Consider the following 25,485-nt stretch of genomic DNA (forward strand, 5'->3'; position numbering starts at 1 on the left):
TTGTGGCAAAAATTCATCAAAATTGTGTATGTAGATTCGGAGAAGTTGCAAGTGTTTCCGATCAGACGAAGCACCATCCCATAAGCTCCACGGAACTACATTCCAGGTGAGCTAATCGAGGATGACGGTAGCTGAGGAGTGCGAACAGGTTCATTGGGGAGTTGGGGGGTCTGGGTGCTTTGGGGAAAACTGAAGAGTTGTGGCGTGCCTTCAAGACCACCATCCTTTGATGTTGCTGTTGGATGTCTTGGAACTCACCGTTGGGCGGAGGAATTTTGTCTCAAAGGATACTGGATACCATTGACCAGTCACAGGGCCAGGCTTAAAGGCAAAGCTGAGCTGTTCAGGGAGCTGAGGCGTAAAACTGTACGTGCACTAAGGGTGGACAAGGAGGCCTATGTGTTAGGAATCTGTGAGGGGGTAGGAGCATCACCGGTGGTCAAGTGATTCTTGTCGTGCATTGCGTTCAACCAGGCCCGTCCCTCGGTGCACTGCAGGTGGGGTGGTGGGCTCATGACAGAAGAGTCCGAAGTGAAGGCCCGCTGGTCCGGTTACTTTGAGAGGCTGTACTAGGCTTATCCACCAGCTGTCGAGTTGGATGTCGGGTGTTGCTATCCTTACTGCTGACCCTCCAATCAACTGTGGTCCACCTTTGTTTGTGGAAACATGCTGCGGTGAACCGGTTTAAATGGGGTAAAGCTCCTGGGATCTGTGGCATCCATGCTGAACTTCTCAAGGCTGGTGGAAATGCTGCACTCGTGTCGTTGCATGCAGTTCTGTGCTCTGCCTGGAACACAGGCAACATCCCAACTGACTGGAAGAGGGGCCTTGATGGCCCTCTCTGGAAAGGGAAGGGTGATCGCTCGGACTACAACTACTGAGAGGTGGCGCTGCCATCACTGCCGGGCAAGGTCTTTGCTCTGGGCGCTGGTGATCAAGCAGATGGTGTTTGCAGGGCCATATCTCGGACACTACTTGGAATTTTGAGCTATAACTTGGAAACCCTTCCTCGTATATGTAAAGGCAGCTTTGAGAACATTTTCAGGAAAATCTGAGGCGGTCACCACAGAATTTCATTTTTTTGGCTGATTTGACACTGAATGACCGACCCACGTATCTCTCTCTCCCTTAATATTCCTTGATCTTAATCCTGACAAAGAAGGCACCTGTTTCGAATCTCACACATTCAAATTCGCGTTTTACACGTGCTGCTCTCGGTGCAGCTTGCAACCGTGTAGCGTTGCTCACACGGAACGTGTATGTGTGGACATGGTCGCACTGACCGATGACCTATCTATGACGACATTTGGGGCTATCTCTGACTCTGCGGGTACGCAACAGGTCGTTGACGTAGGTCTCGTGATCGTATTTGTCACTTATTCTGCATGCTGACAAAGCCTTCACAGGGGCGATGGAGGCTGCTACAGCATATCTCGACGTCATATTTTACACTCGTTAATTATGAAGCAAGGATGAGGTCGTACAAACATTCCTCGTCTCCCACGCGATGACCAATGTTCAAGACTTTGCCGCACACGAGACAACAACCTCTATCACATGACGCGCCTCGTTGAACGGAGCACCCTCCCATATTCTCGGCACGTAGCACATTTCACATCTTATTCTTGCCTTTGCCTCCCTGGAGAGACAAGGGCAGGCTTTAAATATGGCATCGTCACACACACGTAACGGGTGCGAGCACGTCGTGTGACGATTTCTCGATCACGCAAGGTATACGAACCTCATGACACATGCGACCACTCATCCTTACATTCACGCCCCTTTCATATCCACGCCGATGCTTCCATCCGTCACCCATCCCTATTATTTATTTATTATTCTGTGCAGAATAATTTTGATGAGACGGTATGAATCGGAATTGACGCTCTACCGCACGTCTGCCTTCACTTTCCCCTCGCCTCCTCACTCTTCCTCACTCCTCTCTCTTATCCCTCCACTCCTCTCTCCCCCTCACCCCTCTCTCCTTCCCCCTTCTTTTTCTGCCCCACTTTATATTCCCATCAGTGAAGCGACGGGTGGTATTGGCTTGTGAGGAATAAAATAATATCTCCAAGGCCATCTCCACTCATGGCTCGCAGACTTCCTCTCCTGTCGCAGTCAAGGTGTGGCCCTAAATGGAGTTCTTTCATCCCCTCTTCCTGTGCAGGCTGGAGTTCCTCAAGGTAGCGTTCTGGGCCCTGTTCTTTTTCTGGTTTTCATCAATGATCTCTCCGACTCTCTGGAAAATCCTCTATATCTCTTTGCTGATGACTCCACCCTCTGCCGAATCCACCCTCTGCCGTACCATCTGTCATCCCTCAGACCGGCAAGCAGCAGCTTCTTCACTCACTGCAGATCTGGATAAAATCACAAACTGGTCCAACACGTGGAACATGTCTTTCAATCCAGACAAATCTCACACTCTCATATGTCTCTTCGAAAGGACCGTTTCGAACCCCCCCCCCCCATCCACTTTCTCAACAATCCTCTGGAAGAAGTCTTTTCTTTCAAGCTTCTGGGTCTCACTATCTGCCATGACCTTTCCTGGGAAAGTCACATTTCCAACCTCGCCTCAAAAGCCAGTCGCCAACTGGGAATCCTCCGTCGTGCAAAGTCCTTCCTCGGCCCTCTTGAGCTCCTGACCACTTACAAAGCTTTTATCCGTAGCCTGATGGAGTACTGCTCTCCCCTCTGGGCTGGTGCTCCTGCCTTCCACCTTTCTCGGCTTCACGCTGTCGAAACCAGGGCATTTAGGATCATCGGCATCTCCTGCAATGAGGCTGAGTCTTTGGGCCTCTCACTCAATCACCACAGGTTGGTCGGTGGTCTGTCTGACTTCTACCGATTCCTCTCCAGCCTTGCCCCCCCCCCCTGCTCTCTCTACGATTTGTCCCCACCACATTTCCACAGGGCGCTCTCGGTCCGCCAATAACCCCTTTCTGGTAAAACTACCAAAATCACGAATCGCTGCTCACCTTCACTCTTTCATTCCTCTTTTTTTCCCGCTTTTGGAATAAACTCACTCACTCTATTCTTTCCCATTCTTCCCTCCAGGCTTTCAAAACAGCTGTTCACCACCACCTCTTATCATCCTCGATCTTTTCTACCACCGATAATCCACCCAAGCCCACTTCCTTCAATTCCCCTGCTTTCCTTCCTGAAAGTCCCTGTAATGTCCATCTTCTCTTCCCCATGTTCCCCGTCCCATCCCCATCCCTCTCCCTTCCACAGTTCACCTAATGTGTCTGTTCCCCACTGTTTTGTCCCTCCCACTCCCGCCCCTCTTGTCTCATGCCCCCTTGCTGTGCGTTGTGTTAGCTCTCATACGAGCCTCGACAAGGTATGTAAAAAAAAAAAAATAGTGGTCAAAAATTAACAAGCAAAACGTACAGGATTACTTGACACCATACACTACACTTCACTACACACGAACAACGATGCTGGAAAAATGGTCACAACCAGTTGTTTCGTCCTGTGACCATTCGATGAGTGAAGGGGAAAATGGTCACACCCAATTGTTTCGTCCTGTGACCATTCGACGAGTGAAGGGGAAAATTGTCACACCCAGTTGTTTTGTCCTGTGACCATTTGACGAGTGAAGGGGAAAATGGTCACACCCAGTTGTTTTGTCCTGTGACCATTCGACGAGTGAAGGGGAAAATGGTCACACCCAGTTGTTTTGTCCTGTGACCATTCGATGAGTGAAGGGGAAAATGGTCACACCCAGTTGGTCAGTGTGGTGATGACAAATCAATATTACTACCATAAATACAGCCATACAACCTCTTATTTATTACAGTTGATTATTTTGGATTGGGGTGGGGGGTAGGGTGGGGAGTGGGTAAAGTGGATCAAGATATTTTAATATTGTATAAGTTCAGGGTTTTTTTTTTTTGTCTTTTCATCTTTATGTTATTGAGCCCTTCATTATGTACATATACCAGCAGAGTACCCACCCGCTGGCGATCTTTTTCCAAACATGGAACACGTTCTACCTTTATTTGGGTGGTGTATAACTTCTCACCTCACTGCACTGGAAAATGTGATGACAGGAATACTGAACAATACTGTAAATGTTGGGGACTTGTAATACCCTCCTTCACCTGGAGGCGGCGCTACACGATACACATTTACATAGAGAATTTCCTTCCCCCTTCCCTCCCACACAAGACCACCGGCAAAGATGTTTTTTTAAAACGCCCCCATACATTAATTGGGGTCATGCTGATCCTATGTAGCAAGTCTGGATGTAATCAGCCAAGCACTGTCGGAGTAGCGCGACAAACAAACACACATACAACACCAGTCTGTGAATGATAGAATTGCGAGAAATGATTACATATTCTGACATTCTCTCCTCCAAATGTTTTTTTTTTGCCTTTGTCAGTAATCCGTTGCTGTGTCGGTGACGCTTGTTGCTCAAATCAAATTGATACCTCTGCCACCGAGGTGAGCGGAGGTTATGTTTTCACCCCTGTCTGTCTGTTTGTTTGTCGATGAACACAACATCTCAAAAAGTTACAAACGGATTCAGAAGAAACTTGGTGGACACAATGGGTGTGTGACAAGGACTAATTGATTCGATTTTGGTGAAGATCCGAATCTGGATCTGGATACGAGAATTATTTATTTTTTAAAGTGATTCTTCACCATTGAAAGATGGGGCCAAAAACGATATAGTACTGTATAGCATGACATTTAAAAAAAATGTATTGGGCCCGATATGTTCTCGTGGATCAGACATTGTGGGGTGGAGGTATGTGCTCTACCGAGTGCCCTTCTAGTTCTCACTATTTTGCTTTTCAAAAGCAAGGACATTGTGTTCTACTTTTGAAACGATACGTTGGCTCTGAGTTTTGTAAAAGCAGATAAAGCGCACAGAAAATGATTTAAGGCGAGCTAACCAAACGATATCTATCGTTAGATGTCAGCGAGCCGCTTTAGCCCTATCATGTTTTGATTTAAATCTGCCGAGATGTGCAAGATTCGAGTGGTCTGCTTGATAGCTCTGCAAGGTCAGGTGAGGGCCTGAGTTCACTATTGCAAAATGGGTGTTTGTTTCTGTCCCACGTGTGGTCTGGCCTTGAAAGGGGAAACTAGAATTTTAGGAAGAAAAAAAGTAAATCAAATTGTCAATTTTTTCTTCTTCATGTTCTTCAATGAAAACAATGCATCATGAAGCATCAATTGCAGCTTGGTGCTATGGAGGCACCCCTATTTTACCCATATTTTAGCCTGATTGGCTGTGAAAAGCATGTGATGCAAATAGCCATAAATTCTGAAGAACTTAATGGGAAGAAAACTTTTATTTTGCTTTGTATTGTAAAACGAATGACACCGTATAACCACTGACATGAAAATATCTAGACGAATGTAACCATGTTGCACACAAGGCATTTCAGGTGTTTGGACTTTATTTGTACAATGCTATCGGTAAGATGGAGACAATAGACAGGTAAGACAGGGACAATTGAGGGTGTTTGATGGAAGACGAGGATAATAGAGGGGTTCCATGGAAGACGAGGATAATAGAGGGGTTCCATGGAAGACAGGGACAATAGAGGGATTCGATGGAAGACAGGGACAATAGAGGGGTTCGATGGAAGACAGGGACAATAGAGGGGTTCGATGGAAGACAGGGACAATAGAGGGGTTCGATGGAAGACAGGGACAATAGAGGGGTTCGATGGAAGACAGGGACAATAGAGGGGTTCGATGGAAGACAGGGACAATAGAGGGGTTCGATGGAAGACAGGGACAATAGAGGGGTTCGATGGAAGACAGGGACAATAGAGGGGTTCGATGGAAGACAGGGACAATAGAGGGGTTCGATGGAAGACAGGGACAATAGAGGGGTTCGATGGAAGACAGGGACAATAGAGGGGTTCGATGGAAGACAGGGACAATAGAAGGGTTCGATGGAAGACAGGGACAATAGAAAGGTTCCATGGAAGACAGGAACAATAGAGGGTGTTCGATGGAACAGGGGGACAATAGAGGTCGTTCAATGAAAGACTGGGACAATAGAGGTCGTTCGATGAAAGACTGGGACAATAGAGGGTGTTCGATGGAAGACGAAGACAATGGAGGGTGTTCGATGGAAGACGAAGACAATGGAGGGTGTTCGATGGAAGACGAAGACAATGGAGGGTGTTCGATGGAAGACGAAGACAATGGAGGGTGTTCGATGGAAGACAGGATTCTTCTGTCGAAAAACTGCCCAATATCCACATGCCTTTCCTTTTGCGTGTGTATTGGACCTGGAGTCATGTAATTTGTGGAATAGTTTATCGACAAGGCATGCAGGAGGAAGGTGTGACATTGTTTTCATCGATATTTACCATCTTTCCCACGTGGTGACAACGTTTCTTGCTATGATTGTAACTGAAATTGTGGTTTTCATGCCATTTCTAAGTTTTTAATTCAAAGTTTTCATGCCACATTTCTATTGTCCCCATCTTCCATGGATTAATTTCATGCCATTTCTAAATCTAAGTTGAACAAAAACAAGTTCTTCCAGTTGCAGTCCAGAGGAGCATGCTCTTTGAGGCAAAAATAAAACAAACCAGCAAAATCTGCAACACTTGCACCAAAAAAGATTATAATTGCTAATATTATTGACTCAAGGTAGGTCAAAGGTCACAAATATAGACCTTGGCTTAAGTTGACCATTATTCCTAGACAGGGAAATAAATGGCTGCCCAAGTTAAAACTAAGCTCAAAGGGCCAGTCATTCAAGGTCAAAGTTGGCAAATACAGTATATGGCCAGCCATCTCAGTCAAACCGAAGCTGGAAAATATGTGGATGCTCAAGAAGTATTTTCCTATTGGATTAAACACCAGGATCGTTTTTTGTATGTTTTTTTGTTTGGTTTCATCTCACACTAACAAGATTGATGCAGCGATGATGGGAAGGTTTGTGGATTTACTTGCGTTTCCCTTTTTCTTTATTCCATTGTTGTACTCGTAGTTTGTGTTGGTGGTGGTAATTTGTGCATGGTGCTGTGACTTTTTCTCTGGTATGTTATTAACGTGGAGGTCGTTTTGTGATGAACTAGTAGTCTCCACGCTTCTGGCCTTGACCCAATTGCCGCAACATTGGCAGCAGCTTCATGGTCGTTGTTTTTAGAGAGTAAAAGCGGTCGTGCCACGTCGCCCAGATGATGCCGTTATCATAGATACCGGCTTCCTCATCCTTGACGTAAATTCCGCCTGGGCAGAAGGATCACCACAACCACAATATATTAAGCTTCGTGTAACACGAGGCCGAGCAGTCGGAGCAGTAAGCTGCCACATTAAAAAAAAATGGCAAGTTCGTTGCATTTCTAATGTAGAACATGTTCTTCAAGCGTATTTTGTTATTGGGGAAGAAAAACGATTTTACTTAAACTTTATATCAACCAGTTGTGAGCAAAAAATGGAAACGTGGTAATTTGTGGAACTATTGAGGGTTGGATGCATTCGTCCGTACCAGGATAATATTGTCCGTTGAGGTGCGCAGCGTGACAGCGATTCATCCACCAGCCTGAGCCGTCCTGTGCCGCACAATTTCCATCGTACTTGTCATTGTCGCTGTCGTAAGTGCTAAATAGCATACCCTGTCACAAAAAAAAACAATCAGGCTGAAAATGGGCAGCATCAGAACATGCCTTTCTCTACCTACCCACTGATGACTACCTTGATACTCGCTCAAACCTTTATCACCGATGTCATTTCTGCAACATATTTGTACCTATCATCAGTGATGTAATTCTTCATAGGCAAGGGATCACATTTCAGAATTGAAAACAGTGTGGCAAAAGCAGGCCTTTGTGTTCTGGTGGCCTGTGCAAATTCTGACACTAATGGGGTTGGAGGTAAAATTGAACACCTAGTGTGTGTGTGTGTGTGTGTGTGTGTGTGTGTGTGTGTGTGTGTGTGTGTGTGTGTGTGTGTGTGTGTGTGTGTGTGTGTGTGTGTGTGTGTGTGTGTGTGTGTGTGTGTGTGTGTGTGTGTGTGTGTGTGTGTGTGTGTGTGTGTGTGTGTTGTTAATGGAAAATTGCAGCTGAGGCTTGTACACCAACCATGACATCCCACCCCAAACATTGTCCTTGAAGCAGGATGGCCTATTTGGGGTCCACATCTGAACCCTGGGTTCACATCCCCTGTTTTGGTGATGTTTATCTCTTGTCATTTGCGTTCAAAGTAAATTGTTGTCTTCTAAGATCCATGTCATTCGTGTATGTGTTAGGTTAGGTATGGGAACATACGCCAGAGCAGCTGGGACAATATGCAATGAATAGAAAATCTAATGTATGTGTGAAACCCCCTTAAATTGCACTGTTTCTGCACACTACAATATCCCTTTCTAAACCCCATAACATACAGTAGAGGAGTTGTTCAAAAGTTATATGGCACATATTGGACGACTGCGAGTATCTTGTTTGTAGAATTGTTTGAACACTCATTGTAGAATTGTTTGAACACCCATACTATCTACTGATATAAAACACAGTGTGTATTTGTTTGTCCCCCTTCGTTAGGACGATTTAAGTAGGGTTTAAAACCCCAATCTTTTAACACGACTGTGGGTTCACTATGGTCTATTTTTTTCAGGAAAAAAAAAATAAAAAAATATTTTTCATAAAAGAGTAATTACATCTCTTATATTGGAAATGTAGACGGTGACTTGCAACTGGGCATCAACAGCGGTGTACAGAAACGTTTTTAAATAACAATAAATATAAGGCACAGGGAAGTGAAACTATCTGCACGTGATATGGAACACGCGCAGAGTAAAACGAGTGTTCATTTACGTCCGTAGGATGTCTAATAAATAAAGATGGTAAGGATGCCTGACGCTAGGCTGAGGCTTCAGACTTTGGCACGCTCGCGAGGCTGTACCATCGAAATGAAACGTCTCAGAAGATCAAGAAACTATTATCACATCTGTACATGTAGTGTTTTAAAATAACGCTTCTTGCTGTGAAACATCTTTTCTTTCAGTCTCCCTGAATATTTTGAATAAAATAATTGCATTCTGTCATTTTTGATGGGGTTTTATACGAGTCTATACAACAATACCCTTTGTCAGTCTCTGTCTGTCCCTCCATCGCACATAACGCAAGATGACGGAATCTCACGAGATTATGAATTCAATGTTATTTCGTCGTTATTAAATTTTAACACTGTGTGTGTGTACACGACTACACGTGTATGCATCATGTGGCACATAAGTAATTTAGGATGATTTATAAACACACTTCGGCGACTCACAATCACTTGAGAGTGGCATTTCCACGGGATATATGTCGTGATGTGAATGGGGACCTGAAGATGGTTTGGATAATTGTTCTCACGAGATACATCTCACTATTACCAAGATTATGAATGGGGTCAAAGGAGAAGTTGTGAAGGAAGGGAGGAAGGCAGGTTATGAGGAGGTGGGAGGGAGTGAAGTTGGTAATGGCATAATAATGTGGATAGGGGAGGGGAAAAAAAAAAAGAGTTAAATATGCCACAATTTCAATGAGGTAATAAATAAATAATATGTCGTGATTTAAGAATGCCCTCTTGCATTGAAGAACTGGAAGAAAGGGGGGGGGGGGGAAGTTGAGGCTTTGGGGACGAGGGGTTGAAGACTCGGAGTGGGGAGGTGATTGATGTCTTGGGGTTGGGGGTTACCTGTTAGTCCATAATAATGTGAGCCGTTTGAACAGATGGAACAAATGAACAGATGGATGACTGACATTTTATGGGTTTGAGAGTTAAACTGATTGCATTGAATGTTTCTTGAAATTTTAATGTTGGTTATCTAGTCAAAGTATGATAGGCCATTCAAGTACCAGGTGAGAGGTGAATTGCTTGTCACTGGGATGGTCTCCAAAATCGAATCCATCGAAAGAATCACCAGCATCTCCTTCCAGGTACACGGAGTAAAATAAGCGGTAACTGTCATCTTCGGGTCCAATCTTCATGTGACCGTAGTCTGCGTAGCTGCAAGAAGAAAGAAGATTTATTGAAGCTATTGGACAAAAACATGAAGCAATTACTTGTTGGAACTTATGCATTTCACTGGGAGCAGGCACCGTTTTTCTCCGTCCCAGTCAGTGAGCTCAACGCGCAGCCGGTACTGATCCTGTGTAGTCAGCAGGTGCATTTTCTCATTTCCGAGCCAGAACTCGGAGTTCATTGTGGGTGAGAGGTACCCAAAGCCCTCTCGATAAGCATTCCACCCTCGAGAGAAATTCACACTTCCATCTTGGCGCTGGGATGGGGTGGGGGGGATAAGGTACACAACAGAATTAAATGGACAAGCAAACACAGCAATGACAAATGTGTCGGTTGAAGTACTGTGCTGCAGGAAGGATTTGGTATGCTGCGGAAAGGAGTTCGCAAAGTGACTCAAAAACTCCACAGTGAGCTGAACACAACAAAGGTAACTGTAAATAGCTCATTGTGCATTGTTACAGAAACACTTAGTGAAATAGAGATCAACAGATTGAGAAGAGCAATCTGCAGGATCAGCATAGTCTGACACGATATTGTTCGAATCGCTGAGTAATAGAGTGCCTTACGTGCTGGATGACCGTCCAACCAATCCCACGGTCTATCTCGCAGTAAACGAGGAAGGGACTCTTGGCTTTGGTGGGTTTCACATTGTACAAGCCACTCTGAGTGCCCCCATTATCAGCGATCTGCTGGCAATCTGAAACAAAACCAAGAGGTTTGAGACAGGTGGAGCTGTGCATAAACTCTGATCGGATACTGCATTATTCCGAGAAAGTCTCTGTTTGGAAAGTTTGTTTGTTGTGAGCAAACTCACCTTTCCCTGTAATTGGTGAGATGGACTCCTCAGTCTTGTCGACACAAGACCGCTTGCAGGTATCCACTATGCTGACGAGCTTGGCCTGCAGTGTTCTGGATTGTTCCTGGTTGGTCTTGTACAACTCCACCAGCTCTCTACACATAAAAGGGTCCGTACAAAGGTTGTGGTCGACTCTTTTGCCTCACGATGGGCTTGTGAGAGAGAATAAAAGTTTAGTCGAGACTCTACAGCTCAGTTTTTGGTCCCAACAAATTTTAGTGCAATTAGGGGTCATCTATTTATGACTGAAGCATCAGGTCAGGCAGTTGTCCTCTTCATCCAGGAGGTTGACTACCATGGAGCTTCAGGCCGTTCGTCCGGCTGCTAACCTTGGATGTTCCACAATGCTCGGTCCAGCCAACTGCTCTACATTTGCCATTCAAGCGATTCTTGGTCTGCCTCTAGCTCTCTTGCCATCCAATAGTTATTCTGATATGCAGTCATACTTGGTATCCAACATGCTTCTGCTCTGCATAACTGTCCTTAAGACTTCTTCATTTCCAGAAGATTCTGAACATCCACATCTCGAAATCCTCCAACCCACTTACCACTGGCTACTAATGTCCACGTATCTGATCCATCGAGAAATATTGACCACATGTGACATTTAGCTATTCTTACCCTCATTTGTGTGCTAATTTGTTGAGATATAAACTTCTGAAAGCACTTCATCTATTTCTGTTTGTCTTCTGATTTCTGTGTCACATATCCCATTCTCTGTTATCATACAGCCAAGATGTACAAACCTTGTTTTTTTTGGATACATAGTCGTGGCTCGTGGAAGAGCTCATACACTGCACGGATCAGGACAGAAGGAACAGTAGAGAGAGAGGGGAACACCAACAGAAGAGTTGAAGGGAAAGGTCGAGGACAGAACAATGGGTATGGGGAGGAATGGGGGGCAGGAGAGGATGCATAGGGTGGACAAGATGGTTACAGAAGGTAACTCAGGAGGGAAACTTGGTTACTTGTTCCAAACTATTGGTATCTTCTGGGATTTCCAGTACTGATCTATCTTGCTGTTTACCTATCACAATTGTCTTCGTTGTTTTTCTGTTGATTTTTTCATTCCATATCCTTTACCTTCCTGATTCACTGCCCTCACTATCTCTTGCAGCTGCTCGAGTGATTCTGCTGTTAGTACCGTACACTGTATCAGGAGCATCACCTGATGTTATTACCCCCGTGCACGCAAAGCGAATGGCGGAGTTAAGCAATCGGTTCACTTTTCCGTCTGTCTGTCTACAAATGTCAAGCACTCCTCTTTTGCCTTTTTACATTCTATCCACATTTACCCATGCATACCCTTGCCATAACAGCATCTATTGCTAATCAACAAATTGTCTTTTACCTTTCTCTCATCAACTTCAGAGTGCTGTCTTCCATCCATATAGTTTCCTTTTCATATTTCTCCTTTTAGGTACTATTTCTTGTGTTGTCCTCGGCACACTTTCTTTCAGGTATTGCTGCTGCTTTTCAGTTGATCTGCTTTTCAGATCTCCTCTTTCTTTCTCCTCTTGTGGATATTGGTTTACACATTCCACCTGGAGCATTTCGTATCTGATTTTGACCTCCGATGCAAACCTTGCCTGCAATTCTGGTTACCTTAGGGTACCCATGTCCCAATGCACCCTTTGTTTTGCTTTATTCATTACGTTTTGCTTGAGTTTCACAGTTCCCACTACTGGGTTGTGATCTGAGTTGATATCTGCCGATGGATATGTTTTTCCTTGTTTGGCACTTTTTCTGAATCTTTGATTACACTGAGCAACAAATTTCAAAAATTTTTTTTTACTGGAGATGTGTAAAGTGATTAAGACTAATTTGGGTACGCTGATTTCAAAAATCATAACCGTTTTGCTGTATCACGTCAGGATTTTCAGGAACAGAAATATTCCCATTGCCTAGAAGTCAGGATTTCAATGAAATTTACATATGTCTTTAACATGTCTATTTCGTACAATTGTTGTTAACTTGTGTTATATTTCTTTCTTTCAGATAAAGATGAGTAGGCGTTCCTGTACCAATCATCCTGACAACTTCTGTTATGTCTGTGGTCGGTATACCAAAAAAGATCAACAGCGAAGTATATCTACAGCAGTGAAAATGAAGGCCGCCTACTTTCACTACTTCGGGTGTAAGGTGGGGGACCAAGAACAGAGCTGGGCACCACACATCTGCTGCACAAGCTGTCACACAACCTTGACTCAGTGGTTGGTGGGCAAGCGCGCGAGCATGCCATTTGCGGTGCCCATGATATGGCGTGAGCCGCAGAATCATCATGATGATTGTTATTTCTGCTGCACAAGCATCGCCGGCTTCAACAAGAAGACTAAAGGTCACATCAAGTACGCTGACTGCGTCTCTGCTCGTAAACCTGTGCCTCATGATGACGAGAACCCCGTTCCAACACCTCCAGCTGATCAGAACATAGCTGTAAGCAGTGGTGAAGAGGATGGTGATGATGAACCTTTTGAACCCGACACTCAAGAATCACACCTTCTGAACCAGGGAGACTTCAATGATCTTGTAAGAGATCTCTCGCTGTCAAAGGCGAAGGCAGAGCTGCTTGGATCAAGGCTGCAGCAGTGGAATCTACTTGAACCTAACACCAAGATATCCTTGTTCAGAGCACGTCACAGAGACATGGCTGAGTTCTTTGAGATGGAAGACACGATGACATTCTGCAGTGACATCAACGGTCTGTTGAAAGAACTTGGGTGTGATCACGATCCTGCAGACTGGCGCCTCTTCATCGACTCGGGGAAGAACAGCTTGAAGGCTGTTTTGCTCCACAATGGCAACGAGAAACCATCAGTCCCACTGGCTCACGCGTTCGGCATGACAGAGACCTATGAGACTATGCGGCAGCTGCTTGATTCCATCAAGTACAATGACTTCAACTGGCACATCTGCGGAGACTTGAAAGTGGTGGCGCTGTTGTTAGGGCTGCAGTCAGGCTACACGAAATACATGTGCTTCCTTTGTCTCTGGGATAGCAGAGACGACAAGAATCACTGGACGAAGAAAGATTGGGAAGAGCGAAAAGAGCATGTACCTGGTCGACACAACGTGAAGCATGTCGCCCTTGTCGACCCAGCCAAGGTTTTCCTTCCACCACTCCACATAAAGCTCGGCTTGATGAAAAGTTTTGTACGGGCAATGGATCTGAATGGGCGTGGGTTTTTATACCTCAAGGAAAAGTTTGGCAACACCTTGTCGGAGGCCAAGATCAAGGCTGGTGTCTTTGTTGGACCGCAAATCCGACAGATTATGAAGGACGAAACTTTTCCGACAACTCTAAACCCCAAAGAGCTGGCAGCGTGGAGGAGCTTCAAAGCTGTGACGGACAACTTCTTGGGGAACGAGCGCGCGGACAACTATGAAGAAATAGTGCAGCAGCTGCTGGAGTCCTTCAGGAAACTTGGCTCCAGGATGTCCCTGAAAATCCATTTCCTACACCAGCACCTGAACTTCTTCCCTGACAACTTGGGAGCAGTCTCGGACGAGCACGGCGAGCGATTCCACCAAGAGATTTCACTCATGGAGACGCGTTACCAAGGGCGGCACAACCCGAACATGATGGGCGATTTCTGCTGGTTCCTGCATCGTGAAACTGACACAGAGCAGCACAAACGCAAAGCCAAATGCCTAAAGCATTTTTAATTCCATTCTAGTGGAGTTTTTCTGTAATTTCTATAATTTTGAAGCATTCATGATGAAATAAATGAATTTTTGTAGATTTCATTGAAATCCTGACTTCGAGGCAATGGGAATATTTCTGTTACTGAAAATCCTGACGTGATACAGCAAAACGGTTATGATTTTTGAAATCAGCGTACCCAAATTAGTCTAAATCACTTTACACATCTCCAGTAAAAAATTTTTGTTGTTCAGTGTTATTTTTATTTTTTTCATGATGGAGTCAATACCCTTCCTCTTTATATCTGCAGGCCATTTCCAATTATAACTTTCTTTTTGTCTGCTGAAACCATATGTTCAGAATAGACAATGTGTTATCCTAACAGAAATGTTTTAATTTGTCTCCTCTGCTGTTCCTTTCCCCAAATCCCAAGTCTGCTACAATATTATAATGTTGCTCTGCTCCAACATTTACACTCATGTCTCCCATCATTATTGGAGCATTTCTGATGTGCGCATGGTTGTGGGAGACAAAGTTGCATCAGGGAGGGTGAAATGAGTGGAGAAAGAAAGAAAAGGAGGTTAGAAGGGGATAAGAATAGGGATTGGGAGAGGGGTATGTATATATATGATTGGGATGCGAGAAGCGAGCGAGTCAAACATTAAACATTTCTGTAATTAATAGATGACCTGCTTTGATATTGTAGAGGTCAAGGAAGGGTTTTGGCAATTAGAGGTCAGGTAAAGGTCAGAGACAACAGGTGGACAAATTACACAAACAGGCAAATGACAGACATACAGACATGACAGGAAGACAGCCAATTGAAGAACAAGAGGATAAGCAGCAAACAGATGTGACGGCCAAGAACAAGATAGATACAGACAAAATACTAAAACAGCACTCGGTAGAGCGTTCACCTCGGCCAGGCTGAACAGCTTGCATTTTGTATTCCACTGATAGGCCAGATATGCATCTGTACCTTTACCAAAATCGAATCAGCTTGTTCTCGTCACCGATCCAACTCATCCACCAAGTTTGGTCATAACCCGTCCACAACTTTTTCAAATATTGTGCTACAAATAGTTTTTGGCCAGATCTCAATTGTGAAGAATCATTTTTAAAATTCTCATATCCGGACCCGAATCTTAACAAAATCGGAACAATTTTTCCTTGTCACACACCCAACCTGTCCACCAACTTTCATCTGAATCCATCCATAACTTTTTGAGATATCCTGTTCACAGACAGACAGACAAACAGGAGTGAAAACATAACCTCCATCCACCTTTAGTGGTGGAGGTAAAAAAAATTGCAGATGGAGAGAGAGGGGAAAGAGGATGTGACAAACATCATCAAAATGACAAAACGAAATGGCGGTTAGCTGCCACTTTAATGAAAGTAGGAAAGAGCAAGATGGGACGAGGCAATTCAACAGTGGGGAAAAAAGGGAGACAAAAGTATGAAGAACAGTTGAAAGGGTCACAAGATATGGCTTGTTGGGAATTGGCACGTGCATCCTGGCGGGGCGTGGGAGGGCAATGGGCAATGATGGGAAGACATGGCAACAGCAGATTTGAGGAAGCATAGGACTGCAAGGCCAATAATGATTCTCCTGCAGTGTGCAGTATCAAGTTTTGTTCAAATCGGGCAACGAAAAAAATGATTAAAAATTCAATTCCCGATTCAGTCAAGTACTCTTCGGGATTATTTGACAATGCAAACAACCTCAGCGGTATAGTTCGCTGGACCTATCTTTTTTATGCCTCCACCAAGGGTGCCGGAGGCATTATCTTTCCGGGTTGTCCGTCCGTCCGTCCAGGTTTTCGTTTACGCGATAACTCAAGAAGTAAATTGTAGAATTTCATCGAACTTGGTAAAAAGGTAAAGTTAGACAGGGCAATTAAGTGATTAGATTTTTGGCCAGATGTGATAAAGGTCAAAGGTCAAGGTCAAACTCTGAAATTTTACTGTTTACTCCCTAACTCAAGAAATATTGGACAGAATTTTATCAAACTTGGTTCAAAAATAAAGTTAGACAGGGCAATTAACTTATTAGATTTTGGGCCAGATATTATAAAGGTCAAGGGTCAAATATGCCAATACTCAATTGTTTGTGCGGGAGAGCGGAGGCATACCCATCGACTGCACGCAGTCGAATTACTCTAGTTTTTTTTTCTTGAAATTATTTATTTTAAAATCTCAAACATTTGGTATAGAGTATAGACAACAAAGATCGATTTATTTTTAATCATAAAATAAACATCGCCGTTTTGATCTAATACTACCGTGTTCATTAATAAATAAAATTGTGTTTAGAAGATTACGCACAATAATTTCTTCGACTTTCTTTTCTCCGTTTTTCTTTTCACATTGACGCGCAATATCAGCATTCAAATCAGGCAACGAAAAAAATTATTAAAAAACGAATTCCCGATTCAGTGAAGTTCTCTTCGGGATTATTTGATCATTACAAACAACCTCAACAGTATAGTTTGCTGGACCTATCTTTGTTTTTGTTTTGTTTTTTTGAAATTATTTTTTATCACGGGTTCACGGTTCGTCTAGTTTATTACTAAAACTCTCATCTTGAATATATGTATATATGTATGTATGTATATGTATGTTCCCAAAATACAGCCAAAACGAAACACGATAGCGCAAAAATTTTAGGGCCACCTTACTCACAATTCTCCTGCGGTGTGCAGTATCAAGTTTCGTTCAAATTGGGCAACAAAAAATTATGAAAAAATCAATGCCCGATTCAGTGAAGTTCTCTTCGGGATTATTTGATCAATGCAAACAATCTCAGCAGTTTGCTGGAGCTATGTTTTTTTCTGTTTTTTTTTTTAATGATTTTTTTTCATCAATCGCTGTCACAACGGGAACCCAATGGGTTCACGGGTCGTCTAGTACTTTATAGATGTACTCGCATTCTAATTGTACATACTTTATGGACGTACTCGTATTCTAATTGTACATTTTTTATAGACGTCGTCATATTCTTATTGTATATACTTTATAGATGTACTCGGTTGAAAAAAGAGAACATGTACTACTGGCTACCACTAGATGGCGTTTGTGGCCTATGTTAGCACATTCTGTATGGACAAACAAACAGACAGACGAACAAACAAACGGACCCAAATGCAATACCCTCTCATTTGGTGACGGTAAAAAAATAAGAGTTGATCCCGGACACTCCCCTGAGTGACCAGCCCCCAAAGGAAGAGTAGGAGAAAGGATTCCATACACACAGCATTGTAGTGCTTACATACATGGAAGAAATGTGCAAGCCATTTTAGGAGACAAGCTTGGATGCCATTGTTGGAAATCTTAGTGAGCAGAGCTAGCTAGATACCAGACTCTATAAACCAATTTCGAATATCGAATTATGAATATTATTTCCTTGTTTTCTGATAAGGTAGGAGTTGTCATAGTTATGGTACTCACTTGATCTGGTTGTCATGGCTTAATGAGACGGATTCCAATATTTTAACTTGTTCCAGGATCAACTCAATGCTGTCATATCCTTTGCTTCTCAAGTCTGAGGATGGCGCAACAAGTTTAGTGTAAATGATGTGTTCGATGTGAACATCCGGAAATCTCAAAGCCCAAGTTTAAGTTTAAAAAAAATATTTTTTTTAATTCTTTTGTCATCTGTCAATGTTGTGGGTGCAGAGATGAAAAAAAGATATCAAAATTGTCAAAACCTTGGCCTGTTCACTCTCATGCTCCTTCACATATGTTACATGAACATCTATTGCTAATGCCTGTTTTAAAGCACAAACACAGCATGGAAAATATGAATCCGGAGCGATTTACTCTGCGTCTCCGTCGTAACGTGATTGCTGTCTTCATGTATCGTATTGATGTTTATCTCCAGCTTTTCTCGCTGATCCTCGAGCTTTGTTATGTCTTCCTTAGCAGTGGTTGCACCGTCCTGCATGTGCGTGTGGTACTTGCTCAGCACATTTGCCACTCCGCAGTGCGTCGGACATGACTCTCCCTGGGTGGAAGTATCGGTGTGTCATTTAGAATTTGAATGATGTACATTTACTAGCTGACATCCTTTTCAGAAATATTCCTGACATTGTGTTAACCTTCGGCCTATTGTTTAGATCACCAACAACCACAATAACCAGGAACCTGGTCAATTGTGACAATTCGATTGTGACACACGCAAATAGTTTGCAGTGAGTACGGGCATTGCCAACTGTCATCCACAGAGGTTGTGATTCAGATGTGGCTGACGGCACCAGTGTTGTGAATTTGGATTCTAAGCTTCTGAAAAAGAAAAACAAAATTGTCTCGAAAATTACTGTATCACTAATAGCTTGTCACGTAAAACCCAGTTGGCTCACACATGACCATCAGAGAGGAAATTAGCTTTTCTGCTCTGCCAGGTCTAGTCTGGGTGTGCTAACAATCCCCCAAAAAATATTGACGCACACGGGGAAACTTAGTACGGGCAAGGCAAGGCAACGGCCACCCAAAATTATTCCGACCGAAGAAAACACTTACAAATTCGGGATCTGGGGTGCAACCATCGTCGGCCAGGACCTGTAAAGACAAATGATGAGATGGAATCAAATAGTGTATGGCGCCCGTCCATTGTACATCAGTGTGAAGTTAAACACTCATATATTTGATCATTTATTCATCGATTTGATAATGCAAGAAGCAAAAGAATAGACTCACTTGTGCTTGAGCCAATAAGAAGGCGAAAGGTAATAACAAGAGGCGATGCATTTTGACGACACTGGCCACTGGACTAAGGACGACCTTTTTATTGATGGAGGCAAACACTGCTATTCGCCAACACCACGTCATGGTGTGCCGCCCCTTGCCCTCCACTCGGCATTTCCCAAACTCCAGTGGCCGTTGAAAGGTCGGGAAATCATCAAAGAGTCTTTTGTGACATTGATCAAAAGGCATCCCAAATAATCCTGGAGATATTGGTGGTTTGATCAAATATTGATAAGAGGAATAACCGGCAGCAATGTTATTGTAAACGCCACTGCGGTGACACGTACTAGCATATAAATGTAGATTGAATATTAGATCATTTTAAAATGTCATGAAACTTTCGGAAATGCAACACAAAATATAATTCCATCATAAACAGTTGTTTACAAGCAAGGAATGTGTGCAAGTCTGCTTTACAAGGTGTGCGTATGTGTGTGTTTCTCTTTTTTTCCATATAAACACCATAAATTACCATTCATTTACTGGATCCATTACATGTGGACTGGAAAAATGAGGTTTTAAAAAATTCTGGATCATCGTTAACTCCAAACCTGTAATCTAACAATAACAGAGGTAAAGCAAAATGTTTATCAACTTATGGTTTTTAGCTCGCCTGTTCGAAGAACAGAGAGCTATAGCGATACCCCCGGTGTGAGCGTCAGCGTCAGTGTGAGCGTGAGCGTGAAAATGTTAAAGTTTTTGGTGCAAGTTATTTTTTCCTTTCTAATGTTTTTATCTACCACACTATTTTTTTATACGCCCGATATATATATATATATATATATATATATATATATATATATATATATATATATATATATATATATATATATATATATATATACATATACATTATATATATATCGGGGCGTATTATGTGATACCGGTCGTCCGTTCGTCCGTCTGTCCGTCTGTCCGTCTGTCTGTCTGTCTGTCCGTCCATGCGTTCCTATCCGCACTCTAACCTAACTCCCAAAGTTTTCAACTTTCACGTTTCATATCTGGTACATAGGTACAGACTGTGGAGACGGTGTGTCGCGACATACGTTCATCATCTAAAGTGGTTGCCATGGAAACCAGGATGCTGTTTTCCATGTAGTAGCACAATTCTGTATATACCTTCTTGTTCGGGCGTATATTGTGCTCACTTACGCTCTTGTTACTGATTACAATATACAAATACATATATTGCTTTAAAATTATTTGGATCAGACTTCACTGCAATGCTTTATAAAAAATATTAATTATGAGACGAGTCTTTTTAAAACGACAAATGTATAAACAGGCCAGCATTGGGTGGCTTTGATACCAACTCTGGTTATTTCCACATTAGACATGAACATTCCACATAACAAAATCCACATATCACCACATTGGACAGAGCGGTAGAGGTAGTGAAATGTACACTACACTATCAAAAGATAGCACATTGGTCTGTTCAAGGAAGTCTATTTTCATTCAATAAACTTAAAGTGTTATATTTTTATTAAACAATGGCCTCTTCACATTTTGGCAACAGGATACTCAATCAGATAATTGGGATACCCAATATGTGTTCGGATCCAGAACCTTTCTTTGCTAATTTGTTCCTGGACATGTACGCGTTTGATTGGGTCCACTACATGAGCAGGTATAAACGAACAACTGCGAGAAGGTGCGAAAACATCTTAATATTTATTTTTGATTTACTGGTTTACCTCCATCACCGAAGGTGGATGGACGTTATATTTTTCTCCCCTGTCTGTTTGTTTGGTTGTCTCTGAACAGGATATCTCAACAAGTTGTGGACGGATTCCGACAAAACTTGGTGGACAGGTTGGGTGTTTGACAAGGACGAATTGATCATATTTTTGTGAAGATCCGAATCTGAGAATTTTTTTTATTTTTTAAGTGATTTTTCATCATTGAGGGATATGGCCAAACACGATATATAGCACGATATTTCAAAATGTTGTAGATGAGTAATGACAAAACTCCGTGGATGATTTTGCTTGGTGAAAAGAACAAGCCAATTCGATTTTGGTTTGGTCCAAATCCAGGTCCGGCCTATCAGTGGGATACAAAACGTAAACTGTTCACCCTGGTGGAGGAATGCACTCTACTGAGTGCTGTTTGATTAATGTTGGGTTTATATTTGACCAGTACCACAAGGAAGACATCTATCCAAAAGAACTAGAATTTAAAAAAAAGAAAAGGAGGAACGGGGTCCAGCGGATGATCCAGGTCATTGGAAAATATATAAATTTGCTTCCAAGTTGATAAGGTTCTTACTTTTGTAAACAATTGTTTTGAGGCTTTCAATTAAGATAAGTTCAGTACAGGGTGTTATAGAATTATCATTTATTGTGTGTGCGTGTGCATGTGCGTGCGCGCTTGTTCATGCTCGTGTTCGCCCTACCATCTTACGTACCACCAAACAATTCCCATCCATCAACTCAACAGAACTTTATAAGATTAAAATACCCACAATCATTTCACTCTGGTGGAATAGAAACATCCCCAGTATTTGACATGACAACCCTAAAACCCCGTACATGCCCATCAAGCATTAGGCTGTTAATGAAATATGGGTATACGAGTTTACTGTTATTATGACTCAAAAGGAAAGAATAGATTGCTTTACAATGAGACATGTTTGGAGGAAATTCGGATTTTATTCCCCAATGCTGATGCTGTCTTTCTGTCCATGTTTGCTTTGATTAATGATCTGTGGATTTATCCAGCAGTGGTATGTGCTGATGTGTGCAATCGCCCAGAGTGGGTATGCTGTACATCGCCGCATGGTATATTAATTCCATTGTAGTATGGCAGTCATGAGTTTGCGTTTGCGTACCTTGTACCTGAGTTTGTGGTACAATGTGTGTGGGGGAGAGGAGGGATTGGGAGGAGGGTTCATCTTTTGCCTTATAATTGGAGTGGAATGGTACAAAGTGTTTCAAGATGAATTTTGATACAATGAAAAAGACCATGAGAAGAAAGTCTCTTTGAAGTAATAACACTGAGCTATTCTTGATGAATTCCACTCATTCAAGACCTTGAAGAAAGCTCGAGTAAAGCTGATTCAGCTTCAAGCATCGCTTATCTATCTGCACTCTTCAGTCTGTAATTCTCCTTTGACCGCCTTTCGCTTGCCTGGAAATCAGTAAATATCACCGAGGTCCACAAGAAGGGTACAACAACAGATGTCATCAACTGCCGACCAGTAAGCTTACTCCCAATTACAAGCAAAGTCGTGATGGAATCCATCGTTGCTTCCGATGTCGTCTTTACTGTGTTTCAAACTGCTTGATATCTGACCGTCAGTTTGGATTCCGTCCTGGTCACTCAGAGCTGGACATGCTTCTGCTCCACTCTCAGCAAAGCTTGGAGGCCCTCAATCTCAAACAAGAGGTTATTACCATAAACCTGGACATATCTCAGGCATTTGAACTGGTCCATCTTGTTTTGGGTCCACTTGTCTAACTCCAATTTACCTAAGTACTCACGTCGTCCAACAACCGGGGAAACCACACCGGGGAAATAACAAACCAAATGAACAGTATTACAGTTCATACTTTTGCAAAGTTTGATTGGAATCCCTTCAGAAAATCTGCCCTGCGCAGCTGGACAGATAACCCGAAAACAAAGACTCTGGCGCCTTCGGCTGCAGAGGCAAAAAAATAAATAAAAGGAGAGACCACTACTTGCCTGCGATGTGAGAGCAACAGACCTTGTTCTTCAGCCTCAGCGTGGGAGATTCCAATGATTTTGAGAGCTTTCGATTTCACAGAATCCAGAAGAGACAGATATGATGCTGGGGCACTAGCCCATAGGGGAGAGCAGTACTCCATTTTTGATATGGACAAAGTCCTTTTAGACAGAGTAGTTCTGATTTTTCAAGGAAAGATGGAGAATTCCCAGACTGCAGATGGTTATGGAGGTCAGGGTTGCTATATATGGTCTGACTTTGAATGCATCAAGGTCTACTCTTTCAAGTCTGAACCTCTTCCTGTTGCTGACCATGGAAGTAGATTGCTGGGTTAATTTGACGATTCTTCCTGAACTACAGAGTAAGATTGAGATATTCCAGGATTGATGAACATGTTAGATGTTTATAACAATCAATTCCAGATAAATATAGAGTGACATAGCTGCTGTCTGCCAGTCAGTTGGGATGGGGGAGCTGTACAACAAAGTGCATTATCATCGGAGAGGTACTCGGAAATATACGAAGACATAAATAGTTCTAATGTTTCCTAACTTCTCCGAACATTCTTTTCCGAGTTTGGAGATGTTATATTAGGAGAGGTCAGGGAGCATTAGAACTGTTATTACTTCCAAAGATTTCTGAGTTCGGAGACGTTAGGAGAAGTTAGAAAACATTAGAACGATTTATGTCTTCGTATATTTCCGAGTGTTTCAGTACAATATGAGCCTGTAGTTTTTCCGAGTTTACTGGTTCATAGTGTGATACCAGTAGGCTTATTAGTATTTTGTAGTTCTTTTGTTAAATTGTTAAACATAAATGTTTCCTATGGTAATGGTGTGCTGGCATAATGTGCAAAATTATGCCAATTGTGTATTTTTGATCTACTGTAATGTTTTGCCCTTTTTAGAGCTTACTCTTGGGGTTCTGGTAGGGCCAATGCAGCAGACAATTTGTCTGGTAATGGACATTTTACACTCTGTGGGATGTATATATGAATTTAAACCTGGTTTTATCTAGTACCTCCAATGTTTGAGCTAGCCCCTTTTTTGGGGGCCCTTGTTGGGGCTTCTGGGGGGCCTTTTGCAATAGTAGGCATGTCTGTCACATGTGGTTTTGTTGTAAGGTTGGTCATATGCATCATATGGAAGTGATACCAACTGGTACTTCCAATGTTTGACCGAGCCACTTTTCAGGACCCCTTTGGAGGGTCACCAGGGTCCTTATGCAGAGGGTGGTACCCGGCAGAAATAACTTTCTATATGGCTTTTGATACTCCATTCATGCCCCTGTGCTCAGATATTAGTACTTCGTTCGTTTGAGCTCAGGGCCCCGGCTCCCAGTCTATTGGTTTGGCCTGGTGCGTGTTGAGAATTAGTCAGGCCGTTCGGGCCAGTAAATTGTTCATTTGGTCCGGCGCGGCTTTGGTAATTCCGCTCGGTTACGCTGGATCCGAGTCGGTGATAGCGACTCGATACGGACAAAGTCGGCCAAGGGTGTGGTTTCCCCGGTTGTTGGACGATGTGAGTACTTAGGTAAATTGGAGTTAGACAAGTGGACCCTACCTCACGCCATCAAAATATTAGCGACCACGGTCCGATAAGGGACAGCTTGGCTCCGGAGTTATCCGGGGTGACGACCTATAAATTCCGGGTGATCGGTGGAGCTGACTCTACTGCTCCATCTAACAGTCGTGCTCGTCACCGATACCCGGCCCCGCAACAATACATCGATGGATTTATTAAGTTTGGGTTTCAAAAGGTCAAAGGTCTATCTCGGGTCATGTGACCTTTAAAAGTGTTACCAAAATAACTTGTGAACCACAGAAGGAATTTCAACCAAACTTGGCACAAGTATGGACTGTGAGTCAAAGATGAACTGATTCAATCCTGGGTTCAACAGGTTAAAGGTCATGTGCCCTTTGAAAATCATTTTTCAGATCACAACTGGAGTTAGAAGCCCTCTATTTATCCTCTCTCTCTCTCTCTCTCTCTCTCTCTCTCTCTCTCTCTCGTTCTCTCTCTCTCTCTCTCTCGTTCTCTCTCTCTCGTTCTCTCTCTCTCTCTCTCTCTCTCTCTCTCTCTCTCTCTCTCTCTCTCTCTCTCTCTCTCTCTCTCTCTCTCTCTCTCTCTCTCACGCACACACACTCTCTCACACTATCTCTCTCTCGACCTTTAATTGAGATCAAACTTAACTGCGGGTTGACATTAAATATGGATGGAGGCATATCCATTGATGCATTTGTGGCACCTTATATTTTCTAGTTTTTCTAAAAGCCTCTTCAACATTGCTCTCTGTTCTCTGACCCTCAATATCTACTGAAGGATGCACATGTATTTCCAGTAACCCTCTCCTTGTTGCAGTTACAAAATCCAGGCTCACTGCACACCTAAACTCCTTTTTACCTCGCCATCTTCCATCTTCCAGAGGACGTGATTTATGACTCTTCTCTCCAGGGCTTCAAGCAGGCAGTGCACCACCACCTCGTGTCACAGAGTGGTAAGTGCCACAGTGCTATGCACACCCCCATCCTTATACCCACAATCTTGTTTTTGTTTTTTTAAC

General features: G+C 43.0%; 2 protein-coding genes across 2 annotated transcripts in view; one reads left to right on the plus strand and one right to left on the minus strand.

The window, feature by feature from the left end:
* Window positions 1–5,287: 5,287 nt before the first annotated feature.
* FGG (fibrinogen gamma chain) lies at window positions 5,288–19,305 on the minus strand. The gene is made up of 10 exons (XM_085875278.1): window positions 19,188–19,305; window positions 19,011–19,049; window positions 18,312–18,495; window positions 17,940–18,033; window positions 10,805–10,941; window positions 10,557–10,687; window positions 10,068–10,246; window positions 9,825–9,975; window positions 7,472–7,598; window positions 5,288–7,212 (listed from the first exon to the last, which is right to left on the minus strand). The coding sequence occupies exons 1-10, from the start codon at window positions 19,236–19,238 to the stop codon at window positions 7,055–7,057; spliced, it is 1,251 nt and encodes a 416-aa protein (XP_085731404.1). The 5' UTR covers window positions 19,239–19,305; the 3' UTR covers window positions 5,288–7,054.
* A 2,887-nt stretch (window positions 19,306–22,192) lies between these two features.
* TMEM33 (transmembrane protein 33) overlaps window positions 22,193–25,485 on the plus strand; it is a 34,365-nt gene continuing 31,072 nt past the window's right edge. The window contains exons 1-2 of the mRNA XM_085875293.1: window positions 22,193–22,437; window positions 25,264–25,419. Of these exons, the coding sequence (XP_085731419.1) occupies window positions 25,360–25,419 (60 nt within the window). The 5' untranslated portion in view covers window positions 22,193–22,437; window positions 25,264–25,359. The remainder of the gene's footprint in view (window positions 22,438–25,263; window positions 25,420–25,485) is intronic.

The sequence above is a fragment of the Eptatretus burgeri genome, chromosome 3 (genome assembly GCF_056783735.1).
Source record: "Eptatretus burgeri isolate ZD-2024b chromosome 3, Ebu_testis_v1, whole genome shotgun sequence".
NCBI lineage: Eukaryota > Metazoa > Chordata > Myxini > Myxiniformes > Myxinidae > Eptatretus > Eptatretus burgeri.

Excerpts from the sequence above, each read along its gene's own strand:
- FGG (XM_085875278.1), bottom strand. The coding sequence starts at position 19,238 with ATGCATCGCCTCTTGTTATTACCTTTCGCCTTCTTATTGGCTCAAGCA. Across the intron at positions 18,034-18,311 it reads CGTTACGACGGAGACGCAGA|ACTTGAGAAGCAAAGGATAT; the intron begins GTAAATCGCTCC and ends CGCCATCCTCAG. Across the intron at positions 9,976-10,067 it reads GACTGGGACGGAGAAAAACG|CTACGCAGACTACGGTCACA; the intron begins GTGCCTGCTCCC and ends TTCTTCTTGCAG.